The 20,810-nt window shown below is 52.2% G+C and overlaps 2 protein-coding genes across 10 annotated transcripts in view; one reads left to right on the forward strand and one right to left on the reverse strand.

Moving 5' to 3' along the window:
* The window catches only part of LOC122364688 (solute carrier family 12 member 4-like), a 109,302-nt gene extending 103,701 nt beyond the window's left edge, over positions 1–5,601 (reverse strand). For 4 of the 8 annotated variants that reach the window (XM_043335312.1, XM_043335311.1, XM_043335310.1 and 1 more), the window contains exons 1-2: positions 5,187–5,590; positions 1,985–2,080 (exon numbers count right to left, since the gene is read on the reverse strand). In XM_043335312.1, the coding sequence (XP_043191247.1) occupies positions 1,985–2,048 (64 nt within the window). In that variant the 5' untranslated portion in view covers positions 2,049–2,080; positions 5,187–5,590. Of the gene's footprint in view, positions 1–1,870; positions 2,081–5,186 lie in introns of all 8 variants that reach the window. The other 4 variants (XM_043335304.1, XM_043335303.1, XR_006253621.1 and 1 more) reach the window with 3 other exon arrangements.
* The window catches only part of LOC122364690 (vacuolar protein sorting-associated protein 35-like), a 32,264-nt gene continuing 16,381 nt past the window's right edge, over positions 4,928–20,810 (forward strand). The window contains exons 1-11 of one of the 2 annotated variants that reach the window (XM_043335314.1): positions 4,928–5,008; positions 14,931–15,088; positions 15,991–16,143; positions 16,394–16,592; positions 16,857–17,051; positions 17,335–17,418; positions 17,862–18,068; positions 18,451–18,602; positions 18,801–19,005; positions 19,913–20,019; positions 20,580–20,745. In XM_043335314.1, the coding sequence (XP_043191249.1) occupies positions 15,000–15,088; positions 15,991–16,143; positions 16,394–16,592; positions 16,857–17,051; positions 17,335–17,418; positions 17,862–18,068; positions 18,451–18,602; positions 18,801–19,005; positions 19,913–20,019; positions 20,580–20,745 (1,557 nt within the window). In that variant the 5' untranslated portion in view covers positions 4,928–5,008; positions 14,931–14,999. Of the gene's footprint in view, positions 5,009–5,866; positions 6,079–14,930; positions 15,089–15,990; positions 16,144–16,393; positions 16,593–16,856; positions 17,052–17,334; positions 17,419–17,861; positions 18,069–18,450; positions 18,603–18,800; positions 19,006–19,912; positions 20,020–20,579; positions 20,746–20,810 lie in introns of those variants that run through there. The other variant, XM_043335313.1, reaches the window with a different exon arrangement.

The following is a 20,810-nucleotide window of genomic DNA, read 5'->3' on the forward strand; positions in this document are numbered from 1 at the left end:
ATGTACATAAACTAGTACATTAACCCTCGCCGGCCGAGAAGGGGTGGGGCGGATGCCGCCTCATAGGGTTTTTTTCGCGATAGCTCAAAACACGCTGAAGGAAAACAGCTGAAACTTGGCATACTTAATATTTTATTCAAGCTGGATCTTTTGACACCAACTGCGTTTTCAGGTCAGGTCAGGTCACTGACCTATGACGTCATAAATGAACCTCTGCACGGTCCTCAGAAGTTGCAACTTTGCAACGCCCTCAGTGCCAGAGGAACTTTCACAGGAAGATGAAACTTACAGGACGTAGTATCCTTTAGAGGTCTCACAAATTGTATATCTCAGATTTTTCCCAAATGTCACATGAGGTCAGTTCGGTCACGTGACCTCACCATAATAAGTCAATGGAGGGAAATATGAAAACTGTTATTTTGGCGCCGGAAATTGTCTAAAACCTGTCCCAAGCACATGAAATCGTGGTTTCATGCACTCTTTGTAAGGTCCGATCATGAAACCACGATTTCATGTGCTTGGGATAGTTTTAGATCATTTCCGGCGTCAAAATAACAGTTTCAATATTTCCCCATTGACTTATAATGGTGAGGTCACGTGGCCGACCTGACCTCATGTGACATTTAGGTTAAATCCGAGATAAACAAGTTGTGAAACCTCAGAAGGATACTACGTCCTGTAACTTTCATCTTCCTGTGAAAGTTCCTCTGGCACTGAGGGCATTGCAAAGTTGCAACATCTGAGGACCTCGCAGAGGTTTATTTATGACGTCATAGGTCAGTGACCTGACCTAACCTGAAAACGCAGCTGAGGTCAAAAGATCCAGTTTGAACAAAATATTAGGTATACCAAGTTTCAGCTGTCTACCCTAAGCGAGTTTTAAGCTATCGCGAACAGCCCTATGAGGTGGCACCCGCCCCACCCCTTCTCGGCCGACGAGGGTTAATGTACTAATTCATGTACATGTATGCGCAGATATAGTATCATCTCAGCTAAAATATATCTCTAATTCATGTTCGACACATTCTTGTGTTGTTACCAAAATTAACTCATTATATTTTCAATTTATTTGACTATTATGCCTGACGAATATTTATTTTTTCAAAAAATAGGTGCTATCTCCAAAATGGAAATTTTTCAGATCTCGGGGACCACACCATCGGATTCCTCGCAAAATTTTGGTCCAGAAAACACTAAAATTGGAGATGGGTGTTTTCAAAAGTTATTTACCGTCTTTTGGGGCAATGTGCACAGGATGCCGGCACTGACCGACCACCAGCCCCCCTCCCTCGATACATCGATCGGCGGCGTGCTGGTGGCCGCCGAGATACGGCCAGGTGAGATAGATAGGCCACCTGCCGCACTCGGATAACTCCACTCTGTGGGGGCCGTAAATAAGAAACACGACTCGGAAAACCGGCGAGTCAAGCCACGACAAGCGTGATTGATCTTTTGAATTTAATCTAACTTCGAAGTTACGGATATCAGACCGGAAATATAGCGCACAACAGGACAAATGAATCGCATACAAAATTCGAGTAGCAATAATGAACGAAAGAACAGCTGATTTCATTGTCGCTATGTTACAAACAGCTGTGAATTTCTGCTGGGGCTCTGGACTGGCCTGTGACAGAGGATATCGCCGCGGCCGTCTGACCGGTCGGTCGGCCGCCCACTGATGACCCGCCGCCCATCCGGCAGTGACTTAGGCGCTTTCTCCGCCCGCGCCCGGACCGCTGACGTAACTGCCGGCCGCCGACGCGCCGTCCGCTGCCGGCGCGCCGGGCACCCGGGCCCTGCAGACGGCCTGGCGCTACCGTGCAGGCAGAACGGCCGGCAGCCGAGTGAACAGAAGCTGGGATCACGTTACCCTTCTGGTGGACGTAGGTGGTGGGTCCGAACGGTCCGGAGCTGGACGGTCCCGGCGGTGCCGGCCCCGGTCCCGGCTGGTCGGCCGCGGCGGCGTCGGACGGCTCCTCCTTACCGTCCTCGAGCGCGCCATAAGACGAGTTGGTGCTGGCCGCCGTCACTTTGAACCGCTCCGTCATGGTGGAGGCGCGCCGGCGGCGGCACCGGGCCGCTGCAACACACGGCACACGGCACGGCGTCAGTCACGGCACACGGCACGGCGTCACTGACGGCACACGGCACGGTGTCAGTGACGCCACACGGCACGGTGTCAGTGACGGCACACGGCACGGTGTCAGTGACGGCACACGGCACGGTGTCAGTGACGGCACACGGCACGGCGTCAGTAACGGCACACAGCACGGTGTCAGTCACGGCACGGCCGCACGGCGTCAGTCACGGCACGGTATGAGCCCAGGGGCGCGGTATGACACAGTCATGGCACGACAAGGTCATGTGACGACCACATTCACAATCACGGTTACAGCGCGGTATCTCGGCTGCGGCAGGACACAGCACTTCCAGCCGCGATACGACAAAGCACGGCTACGGTACGACACATCACGGCCACGGTACGACACGGCACGGCCTACTCGGTACGACACGGCACCGGCGAGGGGAGTGGCAGACAAAGAAGGAACAAGGAGGGACCGGCCGCACCGGTAACACGTGAAGTGCCTACCTACAAAAGCCGCTGCACCGGCCGAAAAAAGGCGCTCAGAGTTGTGCACGGAATAGAGACCCAGCGCACGCTACCGAATCGCTGCAGCGGGTACTACGGGGGGGGGGGGGGGGGGAGCAGGTTTGCCGAGGTGTCTTGATGGTGTTCAAATGCCCCGGATGCCACTCTTCTAGGATCCGACAGGGTGAAATGCAGCGAAATTCACAGACGGGCAATCGGATAACAGATGATTGAGCCAGAATGCCAGGCTGTGAGAACGCACAGCTTACCGTCGGCTGTCCGGTCGGATAATCAGATACAGGTACAGTCAAACCGACTCAGGCGACAGGTTGGATATCTAACCACGGACATAGCCAGATCGAGTAAGACGCCAGGTAAGATAACAATTAACCACAGACACAGCTAAACCGACTCAGACACAGACTGTCCCAGGCGACAGGTTAGATACCTGATCACGGACACAGTCAGACCGATTTAGACGACATGTTGAATAATCACGGGCACAACCAGACCAACTGAGACGACAAGTTAGATAACAAAGGACACATCTCAACCGAGTCAGACACAGCCAGACCGATCCAAACGACATACCGTAAAGTGGGGCTATTTGAGACAGTGGGGCTATTTGAGACAGTATTTAAAATCGCTATAAAATGAAGATCGTTTGATTTTTTGTGATATTTTTGCTCAGGGAGGTGTGAAATCCAGCAGTAAATCGCCTGAGCAAAAATTAAGCATAAATTTTCAAATGGTTTTTACTTTATAACAATTTTAAATACTGTCTCAAATAGCCCCACTGACTCAAATAGCCCCATCTTACGGTACCAGATAAGCACGACAGGTTAGATAATCACATATACAGCCAGACCGACTCAGTTCGATACCAAATCACGGGCACAGCCACGTCGAGTGAGGCGACATGCTAGAAAACACGGACACAGTCGGACCAACTATCTATCCAACAACTATCGGGTCAGCGGCGCCGCGCCCGATCCTACCGGCGCAAATAAGTCCACCGGCATTGGCACTGCATCAGGAGACACCCACCGATGCCCCCACACCGAACACCGAGTAGCGACCGTTCGATACCGTTTAATTAAACCGGGACCAGATGCATCCACTGAGGGACATGTGGGCCGCTAGTCCGTTTTGCCCCGGCAACTTCGACAACTCAGATTTGGGCCGGTGTAAACGGAACGCCGTCAGAACAGGGGGTTTGGGTCGACATGACTCCATTCCGGTAAGCCAGTCTTTGCCATAGTGTTCCGACGTTGGTAGGTATGGTTTCGAGCCGCCAAGTCCGGCTCTAGTCCAGCTCCCTGCCACGGCGTGATACGGCCAGGTCCGGCTACCTCGTAGCTGCTCTGGCTTTATGTGGCTGAAGTACGGTTGAGGTAAGGCAAGGCTGATGCGGCATAAGTCCGGCCGTGGTACGGCCTGCGGGCGAGCTCTGGGATCGTGTGTCAGCTCCCGTAGAGCCCCAGACGTTGTCCATACTTCACCCAGAGTAAGTGCCAGAGCTAGCCAGAGAACCAGATACAGTCCAGACCCCAGACCAATTTTGCTAGCTGGGTTTGAGGGTTACTAACATTTTCTTTGTCAATAACTTTCAGATAGGGGCATTCAGACTCATGACAGTGATAGTAGCTGTAGTGTGGTTATTGCCTATTGGACTGATGATATAGGTATTGACTACAGAGAGTGACTTATCAGTATATGTTTGAATTTGCCCCAAATGTCCTTTGAGAATATACATACTACCACTAAGATATAAGTAGAAAATAGAATCAGTGTGGTGTGGATTTGGAAGCCCTGCCCCAGCTTCCAAAACCAGGGGTCTAGGTGCCCTCAATTCACTTTTGACACCAGATGAGTCTCATGAATCTCCTGAGTTCCTGACAACCTACAGCTGAAAAGAGCTGGCTGACTACATTTCCTCCTTGCCCATGGGCAACACAGACAACAGGGCATGCACATTATTGCTTGAGAACTGTGCAGTGCTCTTGTACCTACCCAAAAGGAACACCCCAGGCCTCTAAACAAATGCAATTGTTGCAACAATATGTCATTTCCTCTTTTTGCACCCTCTAAAAACTGGACAAATTGGCAAAATAAGAAAGAAAATAATAGCTATATTATAATAGTTTTGACAATATGGTGCAGTTTCTTATATTTTTTTAGCATAAGGTGAGAAAGGAAGATTTCACCCAGGATCCTATAAGTAAAAATGATCCCCATCAATTAACATTGTAAAGTGACTTCTAGGGAAGTAGGTAGGTATGCCTCTGTATCATCCATTATCCAATAGTACCTACATAGGGGCCAACTTTCTGGATCCAAGTAAGTTGATGCTTCAGGGAACTGGAACAAACAGACACAGAGAGCCAGGTGGTCAACAGTGATTTTTTAAAAGCATAGGTATGTATGGAAAATGTAGAAGCATCACCATCTCAGAACATTTCTGTTCTATATTGATATTGACATGCATGATTATGGGGGTTATGTGAAATTGGACTACAAAACCCTTGCCAGCCACAGCCCTTGATCATCTTGATCTAGCCAGCAATGCAAATAATAATAATTATAATAAACGCACCTCGTAGAAGGTTCCTTTGAGACTTGTACCCACCACCAAGCGAAATCACTTCGCCAAGCAGGTATGTCGGAATCGGCGATGGCACTCGAGCTAGATTTCGGATCCGTCAATCCTTCCACAGCGAACGCAATGAGAAAGTCGCTCACTCTCGCTCTGCTCCAGCTACAGTCCGCAGCTGCAAGCTGGGAAATTTTGAGCGTGAAGTGTGCCTCAGTGCTGCTCAGTGCTTGCTTTAGTGCTACACCAAAACGCTTTTTACACGCCTCACAAGCCACACACCTTCACAAACCTCACTGCACACAATTGCACAACAATACTCCTCAACTTCTAAAAGTTGAATATAAATAAAATATGTCCACTCTACTGTTCGAAGATTACACCACGCAAGCAGTGCGTTCTGCAATCATAGGAAGTGATGGATCAACATGACGTGAGCGTATGCATAGCAAGTACTAAGTATTTCAAAACTTTTTTACTATCCAGCTAAAATTTGCTTTGTTTATCGTTATAATGCTTTAAAAACTGTTTTGAAATCTATATTGACATATGTACAGCTTTTGGAAACCACTGTGAAATGCAAGTATGCATGTATGCAACCAAGTACTACAAAGATCTTCATCTCTATAGTATTTACTACAACTATGACGATAGTTTTCCATTTATGGCGCGTTGTATCAGACAACAGAAATGTGTTCAAAGCCGCCTGACCCGTTTACGATCCTGTATTTTGAACTTGCTGATCTTGATCTTTGATCTTTACCATCGCGGATCTGCTGCAGCTCTTCGGGGTCGCCCCCTTATTTCTTCATATTTCACTCGTGCGATTTGGGCGTAGGGCGAAGCAGGAACATTTTGTTATTGCGCTCCTATATCGTGATAACAATAAAATATGGTAAGTCAACTTGTAGAATCAGAATAGGTCGCATGCACCTGAGGTGGAGGTGCATTTGTGTCAGTGTTATCCAAGTCTAGGACTTCGCCTTTGCATGAAGAACTCAATTATTTGGCTGTTTTCCGTTTAAAAGTGCTGCTGACCAACTGACCTCACCCCATTAGATATAGATTTATCGGTATTAGTAGAGCAGACGTCACACGAAGGTTTTCCGACCAAGGAGAGGCGCTATGCCCGGAGATACTTCTTTCTAACAAAACCTAAACAAACCTAACCTAACCTGACCTAACCTACAACCTACAACCTACAAACCTACAACCTACAAACCTACAACCTAAAAACCTACAACCTACAAACCTACCCTACAACCTACAAACCTGCAGCGCCTCTCCTTGGTTGGAAAACCTTCGTGTGACGTCTGCTCTACCAATGTCCATTTATCTTGGGCAGTACAGCAATAGCACACCAGTTTCAGATAGGAGTATGACCATGACAGCATGCAATTGCACCATGCAAGATCTGCATTCTGCACCATAGCTAGGTACCTACCACAGTCCACAGGCCCAGACTGGGAAAGGATTGATATTACCATTGACATGTCTTGCACAGCAGGCAGATTGTGCCAAGATATTAGCGCAGCATTCAGCATAACTGGTGGTGAATGTAATGTTCATCTGAGGCCACCTGCCCCCCCCCCCCCCCGAGCCCCCTGGGTTGACATTTGTGACAGCCCTCGGAAGAGATTGGGGCTAAAGTTAGGACCAGACTGGTTGATCTTCGGTCTTCTAGTCGCTAAAGCTGTGACTGGACTTGGAGTGAACCATACTGATACCTGATTGAGGTGACTGGCATTGTAAAGAGTCCTGAAGTGGGGTTTGGAAGGGCTCGAGAAGACTGATCCCGAAGACTGGCACTGGCCAGAGAGTCAACTTGCACATGCCCGGTAATGTAGGGTGCCTGCGTTCATTGGAAGGTAGTTTGTTTGACAAGTCATCTGAAGAGATTACAGGTGAATCACATCCCCATGCCATGATTTGAATCCACTCCGTACTAGAGCACTACAACTGATCTGCACTGCTCCATGGCAAATTCGTTCTGTAATACACCTGATCAGTGACCCAGTAAACATGCCGACGTCGGCCCAACGTCGGTTCAACCTCGGCCCGACATCGGCTGGACGTCGGATATGCCCGCATGTTCCGACGTCCAGTCGAAGTCCAGCCGAGGTCGGGCCGAGGTCGTTTGCCGAGGTTGACGAGATCGTTTGTCGTTGGACCGACGGGGCCGACGTCGGCATGTTTATTGGGACAACGCGCCAAAAATATCAACCGGCGGCGGGATTCGAGCCCCCCAGTCGCCGACGTCGGCATGTTTACTGGGACAACACGCCAAAAACACCAGCCGGCGAAGGGATTCGAACCCCGTGCCATTTGGACGCGAGGTTAGTGCGCTAACCATTGCACCACGCAGGCAGATAGCGAATTTAGTTTGTTTTGTTGCCTTATTCCCTTTCGGTCTGACAAGACCATTTCAGAGCCGGAAGGATGATAGGATGGAGACATTGGTCTTCTTTGCGAGCACCCTGGGTCCAGTTCATACCTTTAGAGTCCCTGGTCCCATTGCTGTTACGTGACACTTTTGGAAAGAGCGACCCCACAATGGATTCATATAGCCACTCTTACACACCTGCACCAACGTTTCCCAAAGTGTCCCTTTGATAAGTAGCACTTTGGCAAAGTGACACTTGCCGACTGGCCTTTCCATATGAACTGGGCCCGGCCCTGGTGAGTTGCCGGGACTGAGTCTGACCAAAGGATAGGCCGAGCAGCCCCCAAGCACTCACCGCACCCGGCTACGGGCGAGCTCGGCTTACGGGCAATCCCAAATGGGATAAAGTTTCCCGTCCAGTCCGGATCAGGGGGTTGCGGCGTGGAGGAAGATTTGAGTTTCTTGAGGATATTTTGAATACAGAAGCTCTTTATGAAACATGAAACATGTATTTTATATTATGTTAACGGTCAAAACAGCGGCCGATGTCGGTCCGACGTCGCCCCGACGTCGGCTGGACCTCAGCAATTGATCTCGGTCCGACGTCGGCCCGACGTCGGCTGGACCTCGGCTGGACGTCGGTACATGCGGGCATATCCGACATCCAGCCGACGTCGTGCCGAGGCTGGACCGACGTCGGGCCGACGTCGGCATGCCGATGCCGAGTTGCCGACGTCACCCCGACGTTGGCCGACGTCGGCATGTTTACTGGGGATCCCTACCAGTATCACACATACCACGGCCAATACACATGGCTTCATGGTAAACCCGCACCGACTGAACTGAGCTATTCTGCAATAAACCCACACTGACTTAGCCGCACTGCGGTAAATGTGCGCCGTTTAACCCTCGCCCTGGCAGGGCATTTTTTATAACACGGCCTGGCAGGGGGGGGGGGGGTTGATGCGACCCCCCCTCGCGATTGGCTCCTATGGCACCTAGAAACACCAAATTTGGTAGGTAGGTGGGCCCCCTGGAGTTCTCGCCCCTGTGCAAATTTGGTTGCTCTATCTCAATATTTAGGGGGGTTTTGGGCAGGGTTTCGGAGTCTTGGTAGTCCTCATCCGACTCCGACTCCGACTCCGACTCCGGGCTTCTGACCTACTCCGACTCCGACTCCGACTCCGACTCCGGGTCTGATACAAAGGGCAATGGTGGCTGCCAAAATTCCGCGTGATATGACGCGCCATGTTAGGTCTACAGGCATAGGCGGCGGAACGGGGAGGGCACCGGGGCACCGTGCCCCCTTTGATTTTGGCATTTTAACATAAGCCCTATGGGCGTTGCACGGAAAGAATGGGACCAAAAGTTGGCAGTGCCCCCCCTCCCCCTTAATTGAAGGTGTTCCGCCGCTACTGTCTACACTAGGGTATCCGGAAAGTCCTGGCGCTTTTCAACATTTTTAAAATAAATGCCTTTGGTCCATACATAGATACTCAACAATAGAACAAAACAATGACCAGGAACACCAAGCCACATGCTTCTGCTAAGTGCCCATTCATTGCAGCCACTGTCTGTGCCGAAGACGGCCTCGACGCAAGGACGGAAACGCCTGCGAGTTTTGACGATGCAGGACATTTCCTGTCCTTCCATGCTGTCATGATGCGAGTCTTCAGCGACTCCAGGCTGGGATGAGAGGTGGCCTAGAGCTTATTCTGCAAAACACGTAGCATGCCTTAGTCGAGCGGGTTAAGGCTGGGATAATAAGGTGCCCTAATCTCATTTCACCGCGGTGATCTGGTCCACCGAGCTCCTCTGTCAGTTTGGTTTGGACGGCAGCGGCGTTGTTGGAGGGCGCTCCGTGCTGTTGAAATGCGAAATGACCCTTAGAGCAAGTCGCCTTGATTTTCGTGTCCAGGAACCCCTCGTGGACCAGCCTGTCAGTCATTTATTTGACCTTGACGAAGATGATTGAACATTTGTGTCCAGCAGACCCCAGATTTTCGTCAATTGCCGCTGAAATGCTGCTTCAGTCTCAGGCAGCTTTGGCATACCGTGATCGTAACTGAGTGAGAATATTTTCTAAGAAATTTCCGATCCAGAATGCACCTTTGCCTGCTCAACCGTTCGCCAGGAAACGTCGCATCGCGCTGCAACTTGCGCCTCGTTCAAGCCGCACCGGGCCCGGGCTCTCAGCGACAAGGCGCATCTTCGCCCATATACCTAGCACTGAAAACGGTTTCAGGGTCATATGTACGCGACCCCTAGCTGAGCAGTGAACGAGGGGTCATATCTGAGGTGATTGGTTGAAAGTCCAATAATCACAGCGCGCGTTAACCCTATTCCTGGCGGGCTCCTCCGGGACAAGAAACTGGCGGGGGGGCCGATTCGGCCCCCCCCCCCCTTCAGATCTCAAAAACTACACATCGCAGCGACAAACGGCGAACGGCGTTTGATAGGTCGTTTAAAGATCTACAACTTTTACATAAAACATTTTCAGGTCAGGTCAATATTGAGGTCACCAGAGGTCATCAACGATAAAATGTTTTGGAATTAGTTACCTATATAACTTTTAAACTAAGAAACATAGAGACATAAAACCAATACATTTTTTGTTGCTCTCGCCGAGGCGATGCGAAATAAGTATGTGACGACCTTCACAGGTCAATTTGAAATTTGACCTGAGGTCAAGGTCAGGTCATTCATCAATGAGGTTGTGGGGTATGGTCATGCTGCATACCAAACGACGCGCCTTGACCAGGCGAGCAGTTTGGTACCACTTACAAGTCTTTAGCACCATCATGTCGTGATTTATTTACAGAAAAACGATTTATGACGTCACATGACCTCAGATGACCTTTGCCGGTGCCCCTGTCAATTAGCGGCACCAGGATCATCACCGATGAGATAATCTTCCATAATACTGAAAGAATTGGGTGATTTTGACTCGTTTACACGAAGCAGGAGGCGTTTCAATATTTTCCCATAGGATTGCAATGTAAAGGTCACGAGTCTGGCCTGACCTCAGGTCACAGATATGAAAATTCTGAGATATACAAATTGCACATACTGGTACCCTAACTAAAGCCTGAAGAGAAGAAATTGATCGGTCAAAAACTCTAGCTCTGGCGTGATTGCAAACTTTTCTGAGGTAGGGTCACCAAACCGCCTCTGGTGACCTGACCTGAGGTCAGATCAACTCAAAATTTTCAGAAATGTTGCGTAAAAGCCTTTTAGTAAAAGTCAGAAAATTTGAGCTTCCTAGCTCAAAGCGTTTGGGAGAAATAACCAAAAAACCTCAGGGGGGGGCTCCTGAGGCCCCCCCCCCCGCCAGGAATAGGGTTAAAGGACGTCCAAAAGAGGCGCCAGAACTTTCCGGACACCCTGTTCGCGCAACGGGAGATCGCTCCGGTTTCGTTCATGCGGTCACCATTTCTCCCACGTGGACGCAGCTGAATCCTTAGAGACCAGCGGCCGGCGGCCAGCTTGAAAACCCGCCGAGAAGCACGAGTGTGGCCGTATCATGACACGGGCATCGCCATCATGTCGGTCTGTGATTGTGTTAGGCACTTTTCGGAGCGATAAAAGAAGAAAGTAAATGTACCTACAGTTGTCATTAAGTCTTTGATACTGGATAGTAGAAGTTATAACGCGAATACAAAATGCTTGCCTGCTAAATTATGACATAACTTGAAATTTTTAAGAAGCAATGTTAGCTTTTCAGAACAAAAACAAGATGTGTGAAAAAAAAAATACCTGATTTGTGATCACCGGAAGCGAAATTTGTCGTGGGGCCACTAGTTAAAAAGAACTGAAAAGTGATAGCACGGATTGACTTCAGTTAACTTTCCGGAGTCGGAGTCGAGGCAGCTGGACCGATTCCGACTCCGACTCCGACTCCTAGCTGCTTGCCACGACTCCGGGCGACTCCGACTCCGACTCCAACTCCGAAACCCTGGTTTTGGGGGGTATATGTACCGGGTGATCATTTGGGAATGAGATAAAGTAAGTGGCACGTGCAGATGTGTATTCAATAGCACACCAGACAAAAGACACGTCATTAGACTCGTCATCGTGGGACATTTTGTACTGCACACTATTATACACCTGCAAGCCACTGTTCATCTACAGCAGGTGCTTAAAGTGGCCACCCCCTTCTGAGCGGCACAGCTCAGCCCGACGGCGTGTGTGACGCGACATCTTTCGCAGCTGCTCTTCGTCCTTGTTGCGGGCGAAGTCCTCAACCAGTTCCTTCAGCTGTTCCAGCGTTTGGGGCTCGCTGCGCACGATCTGAACCGTCACCAATGACCAGAAACAAAAGTTCAGACAAGACAGGTCGGGACTGTACGGCGGCAATCGGTGTTCACTGTTCCGGGAGATGACGCGGATGGCCAGGATGGACTCCTGTGAATTCTGGCTAACCCATGATGAGGAGTGGTTTGAGCGTGTACTCTGGAGTGACGAAAAGTGGTTTGTTCTGCATCCGTCTCCAAACAAGAAGAACACCGTGTGCTGGTCGCCAGAGAATCCGAACAAGCTCGTGCCATGCAAGAAGGCCCAGGGGCAGAAGGTGATGGCGTGGGTGGGCGTGGTGGATGGGAAGTGCCTGCCAGTTCACTGGTTCACTGGCTCCGTCAACAGCGACGCCTACCTGGAGATGCTGCAGACGGTGGTGTGGCCTGCGGTGAGGGCTCGGGCGACGCGCCACCAGTACTGGTTCCAGCAGGACGGCGCGCCGCCGCACGTCACTGCTCCCGTGATGGACTTCCTCCACTCGAAGTTCGGCGGCCGCGTCATCTCCCGGAACAGTGAACACCGATGGCCGCCGTACAGTCCCGACCTGTCTTGTCTGGACTTTTGTTTCTGGTCATTGGTGACGGCTCAGATCGTGCGCAGCGAGCCCCAAACGCTGGAACAGCTGAAGGAACTGGTTGAGGACTTCGCCCGCAACATGGACGAAGAGCAGCTGTGAAAGATGGCGCGTCACACACGCCGTCGGGCTGAGCTGTGCCGCTCAGAAGGGGGTGGCCACTTTGAGCACCTGCTGTAGATGAACAGTGGCTTGCAGATGTATAATAGTGTGCAGTACAAAATGTCCCACGATGACGAGTCTAATGACGTGTCTTTTGTCTGGTGTGCTATTGAATACACATCTGCACGTGCCACTTAGGGTAGACCGGGGCAAGTCGCCCCGCCGAGGTAAAGCGCCTCACCGATGTTTCTCGGAACTGGCAGAGTTCTGGGGAAACATCCTCTCTTCTCTAAAACGTGCACTATATGATCATTATATGAGCAGACTGGAAAAAAATTGTGATGACTCTTTCGGGAGATATAGCCAAAAATGTGTTTTTTGAGTGATTTTTATATTTTGTTGTCAGATTATGCATCATGGCGTTCTTTTATGGTCCACATCAGGTTAACGACTTTTATGTATTTTGAACAACTATTGTCTAACGCTTATCATGCCGGGTTGGTTCGTGTTAAATTATGTCTTGCTGGAGTGCAAAGCGTTGTTCTCTGACCGAACTACGTGATGGGGTAAAACGCCCCAGTAGGTCGCGGGGCAAAAAGCCCCATGGGGCGTTTTACCTCATGTGTTGTTCGGCCTACCCACTTTCTAATGTTCGGTAGCTGGCGAACAGTAAGTTTCTATGCCTTTATGTGTATTTTTCTCAGCAACTGGATGGCAAAGGAAGTATTCTGTAAACATTTGCATTGCAATAATTTATTATTTGGTCTTATGAGGCAGGTGAAAAACCTGCTCATACAATAGTGTCATAGCTGAACACCTGACAGGATGGAATGTGCTAACTTCAGAGCCGTGCCTCCAGAGGTCTAACGGACCTCTCACATAAGATTAAGCCAACTACCATGTTATATCTGTAATCTAAAGTATGGGGCTACTTGCCCCAGGCCGTGGGGCGTTTTGCCCTGGGGTTAGGGCAAAATGCCCCATTTGCAGTTGCTTCACAAATCACTTTCTAGCTTGGAGTTCGATCATAAGTGAATGAATTTGAGGGGTGCAATTTAAAGTAAAATGTCCAAAGAACGCATTGAGCACAAATTTGGCCTTCCAGGTGATGTGGGACAAAATTTATGCAGCAAAATAAATTATCTGGGGCGTCTTGCCCCAGGCTACCCTACTTTATCTCATTCCCAAATGATCACCCGGTAAATGTAAAAATTTCGCTAAAAACAGGTCAACAGTTTTTCGCTTATAACTTTTGATCTAATTAAGATAGAGCAAAAAGAAAAGCACCAGTTAACTCAGCACGTCAAGGCGCGTCGAATGATGCACTTTTTAGCTTGCTTAAGTGTACTTAAAGTTTTTCTTAAATTTTAAGTAAACTTAAATTTATAAATTAAGTTCAAGTTAACCAAATTGCATCATATCGCATATCATTCGATTCGGCTGATCACCAGGAACACAATGATACCATTTTTTAAGCTCTAGCGTCATTATGTGCCATGTTATTGGCAAAAACGTCATTTGACCTCAGTTGACCTCATTTGACCTGACCCATGGATAAGTACACCAAACAAAGAAGCACCAAGTGACCTGCCGTTAAGTACTTTGGTTTCAAAGCACAAAAGTGATAGAACGAAGCGGATATCTCCAGTATTTTCCGAATTTAGTATTTTCCCATAGGCTTAACATTACGACGTAATGACCTCTAACTGACCTCAGGTCAGTGACCTCAAAAAAACCCGAACTATATGTTATACAACTCGGTGAACTTAGCACATCCTGAAAGTTTGAAGGAAATCAGTCCAAAACTGTGAGTTGGACAGGTGCAAAAAGAAAATTGAAATTTGACCATGACCTTGTACCGGTTTTTCTGACCTGGTGACCTGACCCAAGGTCACCCGGACCTGAAATTTTCAGGTCATATGTAAAAAGGCTGCCCCATAGGCTGTGCCAAATTTGGCGGCGCTGCGCGCCGCCGTTCTTACGCTATCTTCGAAAAACCTTAGGGGGGGTCGCATCGACCCCCCCCCCCCCTGCCAGCCTCCCTGCCAGGGCGAGGGTTAAGCTGATCGACTTGCAGTAGGTATATCAAGATGCTGGGGACGGGACGGGGACGTGTACCTACTTGTTTTTTATGCCATCCAAATCCGCATCTGGAACACACATTGACAAGCCGTAATGTCTCGGATGGGTCGTGTGTATGATACGGACAGTATTTTGAACTTTCCTTAGTTATTAAAAAAAATATATATCAGGTCACTGTGATCGTCGAAGGGCATGTTTTTCTTTTTACCGTTGTCATACAATCCAGCTTATATTACGTGAACTAATAGAGCTGCAGCAGCGGTTTTGTTGATGATGCTCCCATTGATGTTGTTCCCGTTTTGTTTTCCAGCCATCGACTCCGATAGACGACCAGGACAGGGCGCTGGATGACGCCAAGTCCAATACGAAGCTGCAGGCCATGCAGATGAAGAGGGCGCTAGACCAGGGCAAGCTGATGGACGGCCTCAAGTTCGCCTCGGCGCTCCTCGGCGAGCTGCGAACATCCAGGTGATGCCAAATGGCGAACGAGATGGAGACCCAGGGACTGTCGCTGCGGGCTGCGACTGGGAGACCCAGGAACTGTCGCTGCGGACTGCGACTGGGAGACCCAGGGACTGTCGCTGCGGGCTTTCCTTGACGCTGGTGATGTGCTGAATGCTTTCCACTTCTTTGCTTCGGATTGCGTAATACGTATCATTGTTCACGGAGCCGCATCATGGATTAATGCTGAGTACAGAGGATAAAGCTGTTCTGGTGGATTTTAACCGATTGTGGATGAAAGGAATGTTACGGTCCGTAACGGCGAGTCATGTGGAGGCTTTATTTGCACAGGATCGACGGGAGGAGACGGAGTCCAAACATCAACAGTCGAATACCCACAGTTGTGTGTCCGTTATGCGTGCTTGATGTACCCAGGTATGTTCCTGTCTATCCAGTTTTGTTTACCGCCTGTATCCTTTTGGACTTATGGTTTATGTCGCTCTGTCTGACGGGGACTGCGCCACTCTGTCTGACGGGGGCTGCGCCACTCTGTCTGACGGGGACTGCGCCGCTGTGTCTGACGGAGCTAACGCCTCTGTGTCTGACGGAGCTGACGCCACTGTGTCTGACGGGACTGCACCAGTGCGCCACTGTCTGACGGAGCTGACGCCACTGTGTCTGACGGAGCTGACGCCACTGTGTCTGACGGAGCTGCGGCTGCGCCACTGTGTCTGACCGGACTGCGCCACTGTGTCTGACCGGGCCAGTGCGCCACTGTGTCTGACGGAGCTGACGCCATTGTGTCTGACGGAGCTGACGCCACTGTGTCTGACCGGGCCAGTGCGCCACTGTGTCTGACGGAGCTGACGCCTCTGTGTCTGACGGAGCTGACGCCACTGTGTCTGACGGAGCTGCCCCACTGTCGGCAGGCTGTCGCCGAAGAGCTACTACGAGCTATACATGGTAATCTGTGACGAGCTGCGGAACCTGGAGGTGTGTCTAATGGACGAGTTCCAGAAGGGCCGCAAGCCGACCGACCTGTACGAGCTCGTCCAGTACGCCGGCAACATCGTACCGCGACTGTGAGTAGTCAGTTCTGAAACTTTGAGTGGTCGGCCGTTGCTACTGTGTGACGGCTAGCCGATCGGATTGTTACGGGCAGTTTTGTTTCCTCGCTGATCATTCGTTTATTGGAGCACTGAGCACTAAATGGTGTCGTTTGCGACGGTTGAACTGGGTTTCGCCTGAGATCGGCGGTAGTTTCAGTGGCCGTGTTCTCTGACCAGTGTCGGTTTCGGTGACGGTGACAGCGGCCGGTTACGGTGTCGGCAGGTTCCTGCTGATCACCGTGGGCCGCGTCTTCACCAAGACGGCGCCCCAGGCCACGCGCGACATCCTGCACGACCTGGTGGAGATGTGCCGCGGCGTGCAGAACCCGCTGCGCGGCCTGTTCCTGCGCAACTACCTGCTCCAGTGCACCAAGGACATTCTGCCGGACACGGAGGAGGAGGGCGACGAGCGCACCGGCACGGTTAGCGGCACCGCCGGCGCCCCCGGACTGCCCCCCGGGTCCTGGCCCCTGCACTCTGTACTCTCCGGCACGGTCCTTGGCGCCCCCAGGCTGCCCTGCTGCTCCCAGACTGTCTCCCTCTTCGTTGACGAATGTGTCGGACTTATGTCTCGCTCCACTCCGAGTAATGCATCGCTCCTCGGCGACTCTCGCCTCGCCCACTTATGTGTCGCTCTACTCTGACTAATGTCTCGCTCCTCGCCGACTTATGTATCACTCCGTCAGGTGCGTGACTCGATCGACTTTATCCTGCTGAATTTCGCCGAGATGAACAAGCTGTGGGTGCGCATGCAGCACCAGGGCCACACGCGTGACCGCGAGCGTCGTGAGCGGGAGCGTCAGGAGCTGCGGCTGCTGGTGGGCACCAACCTGCTGCGGCTCAGCCAGCTCGAGGCCGTCAACGTTGATCTCTACAAAAAGGTGCGGCCCGTACCGGCGCCGAGCAGGGGAACCGGGAGGGGCGCGGGATAAACCCTACAGATTGCCGAGGAGACCGTTATGATGGTTAGGATCGGCGACTCATATTTGACGTCTGACCGGACCCTGGCTGTCTCTGAGTGTACTTCAAAGTGGATCTGGTCCCGGAACCGAGAGCAGCACTGAAAGTGAGCTGAGTAGTTGTATCCGTGTCGGTGCGCTATATGGCCAGGCACCCTCGGGCTGTCCCCATGTTATATGACCTGTTGCCCGTGTGCTGGCGCAGACTGTACTGCCGGGGATACTGGAGCAGGTGGTCAGCTGCCGCGACCCCATCTCACAGGAGTACCTCATGGAGTGCGTCATTCAGGTCAGTCAGCTGCCGCGACCCCATCTCCCAGGAGTACCTCATGGAGCGCGTCATTCACGTCAGTCAGGAGTACCTCATAGAGCGCGTCATTCAGGTCTGTTTGGGGTCTAGGCGACAAAATTTCTCTGCCTGCCTTTCTCTGCAGCTCGTATGAACTACTCGGTGTTCATTGATGATACTTGCCGGTCGCTATGGTACCGGCTCCCGACTTGCCTCGTTTGGTGTAAGACCGATGCCCCTGATGCCAGGTTCTCGTGACCTCTGAGTATCCCGCCGTGACCGACGTCCCCGCTCTCTGCCCCGTGCCAGGTGTTCCCGGACGAATTTCACCTGGCCGCGCTGTCCCCTCTGCTGACAGACCCGTGTGTGACGCTCCCCTCTGCCCCTGTCCCGGTATACCCGGCCGTGTGTGACTGACATTGCCCCTCCCCGCCCCGTGCCAGGTGTTCCCGGACGAGTTCCACCTGGCCACGCTGTCCTCGCTGCTGCGCGCATGTGCCGAGCTCCATCCCGGCGTCAGCGTCAAAACCATCATCATCTCTCTGATCGACCGGCTGGCGTCGTTCGCCACGCGCGACGGCGGCTCGGGCATCCCGGACAGCGTGCCGCTGTTCGACATATTCTCCGAGCAGGTGGCCGATGTGATCCAGGTGAGCCGTCCGTAACCTTCAGTCAGCACACTCTCAGCTGTGCCGCTGTTCTCCGGCACACAGGGACATATTCTCCGAGCAGGTGGCCGATGTGATCCAGGTGACTGACCAGCCTCGCCGGTACAGGGGGAACTCCGCCAGACACTGACACCAGACAGACACTGACACTCGTCAGCGCGCAGGGTGACTGCAGTTATAGGCTCCGCTTTGCCGCTGGTTTGCATTAATTTTGTCAGTCATGATACTAGCTTCTGAGTCCTGAACGTGTCACCGTGCATAGCTCTCATGCAGGAGGACGGGCGTGGCTCCGGCGTCTTATTTGGGTGTTTGCCGTGGAGTTAGGTGCCACTGACAGTTGAAATCCTCCCCCTCCCCCCGTCAGAACCGCGCTGGCGCGCTGCCGGCCGAGGACATGGCCGCGCTGCAGGTGTCCCTACTGAACCTGGCGCACAAGTGCTACCACGACCGACTTGACTACGTCGACAAGGTGTTCGAGCGGACCGCCGAGCTGCTGGGCGGAGTGCTCACCAACAAGTGAGTGTCGCGCTCCGACGGACAGGCGGGGACCGTCGTCACATTGTCTGCTGCTCTGTGGGGACTGTGGGACCAGACTGGCCTCCGACTGCTCCGCCAGGGTGGCAGCGGGCGCGGACTGTCGTCACACTGTATCTGTGCTGCTCTGTGTGTACTGTGTGTGCTCAGAGACTGACTGACCTCTGTTCGCCCTGTCAGAGTGGCGGCTGACAGCGCGCTGGGCAAGGAGCTGCAGCGCCTGCTGCAGATCCCGCTGGACAACTACGACGACCTGACGGTGCTGCAGCTGGAGCACTTCACGCCCTGCCTGCAGCTGCTCGACTACGCCGCGCGCCGAGACGTGGCCATGCACCTCATCGAGCGGATCATCGAGGCCGACATCCGCGTCCAGGAGGCCGCACAGGTGCGTACTGAGTACCGACATCCGGGTCCAGGAGGCCGCACAGGTACGTACTGAGTACCGACATCCGCGTCCAGAGGCCGCACAGGTACAGCCCTCTGCAAACTGCGTGGTAGGTATTCTTTTTTCGACAAAAACGACAATAACGCGAATACCATGCTATTGGTCATTCGGAAATCGTGACAGCAAGACGCGCGAGACTCCGCACCTTAAATTGGCATCATCACCGTATTCATTTTCCATCTAGTTCGGCAACAAAACCCAAAAGTTTACATTTGCCCCCAAAACAAACTTTTGCATTTTGTTGCCACACAAGGCGTTTACCTTGTTTAGTGATAGACCTAATCGAAGGAGTGGAGCATGGCGCATCTTTTTGCAGTGAGTTCCGACCGACTGATGGCATAGCCTTTGAGTTATTATCGGTTTTGTCGAATAAAGAATACCTACCACGCAGTCTGCTGAGGGCTGTACGTACTGAGTACCGACATCCGCGTCCAGGAGGCCGTACAGGTACGTACTGAGTACCGACAGAGGGGGACGGGAGGCCGCACAGGTATGTACTGAGTACCGACATCCGCGTCCAGGAGGCCGCACAGGTACGTACTGTGGGCAGACAGAGGGGGACGGGAGGCCGCACAGGTACGCGCTGTGGGCAGACAGAGGGGGACGGGAGGCCGCACAGGTACGTACAGAGTACGGACAGAAGGGGACGGGAGGCCGCACCGCGGGAGCGGGTAGATGGGAGGAGTATGGTCCTACATCCGCGCCAAGGAGGATGGACATTGGGCAGGCTCCAACATTCGTGGCAAGCCGCGCCCATGAGGCTTCTGGGCAGTCTGTCTGCTGACACTGATAGTTGTGTATTCCCTCCAGTTGATAGAATACGGCTTAAGTGTCCGTTTGTCCCCAGGTGGACAGTCTGCTGACGCTGATCGGCGTCCTGGTGACGGACCAGCCGGACGCCGCCTCAGACTTCTCCGACGATGACTTTAACGAGGAACAGGAACTGGTCGGACGGTGAGTGTAATGGCAACACTGAACACTGAGGAGCTGATGGGCCGGTATGTGATGGACATTGAGAAACTGGTCGACGACGATGAGCTGATGCAGCATATCGTGAAGTTGCTGCTTACACTCGTCGTTGAACTGTTGTAAGCGTCTATGCCATCACCAGCCTTGTCTAGGTCACGCTCTAATTGCGTCGGCTCTGCTTCTGGCGGAACTCCTGTGACCGCTATACTAACCTTGTCCCTGCGCCCGTGACTGCCGTGCTGACCCTGCCCCGCCCCGTTCCTTCAGCTTTTTACACCAGATATGCTAACCCTGTCCCCGTGCCGCCAGGTTTCTCTGACCGCCGTGCTAACTCTGCCCTCCCCGCTCCGCCAGGTTTTTGCACCAGATGCGCTCACCCTGCTCCCGCCCCACCCTGTGTCACCAGGTTCCTGCACCAGATGCGCTGACCCTCACACCGCCCCGCTCCGCCAGGTTTTTGCACCAGATGCGCTGACCGTGTCCCGCCCCGCTCCGCCAGGTTCCTGCACCAGATGCGCTGACCGTGTCCCGCCCCGCTCCGCCAGGTTTTTGCACCAGATGCGCTCGGAGGACGCCGACCAGCAGTACCTGATCCTGACGTCTGCTCGCCGCCACCTGGGAGCCGGCGGCCGGCGCATCAAATTCACACTGCCGCCGCTGCTCTTCAAGGCCTACCGACTGGCGCAAAAGTACCATGAGCTGCGAGAACAGGTGCGTCCCGTCGGCCAATGGCAGCGGCAAGACCGTACAACCGACAACGAGTCGCCTCCATGCCT

Source organism: Amphibalanus amphitrite, unplaced genomic scaffold (genome assembly GCF_019059575.1).
Source record: "Amphibalanus amphitrite isolate SeventyFive unplaced genomic scaffold, NRLGWU_Aamphi_draft 000691F_arrow, whole genome shotgun sequence".
NCBI classification, from domain to species: Eukaryota; Metazoa; Arthropoda; class Thecostraca; order Balanomorpha; family Balanidae; genus Amphibalanus; species Amphibalanus amphitrite.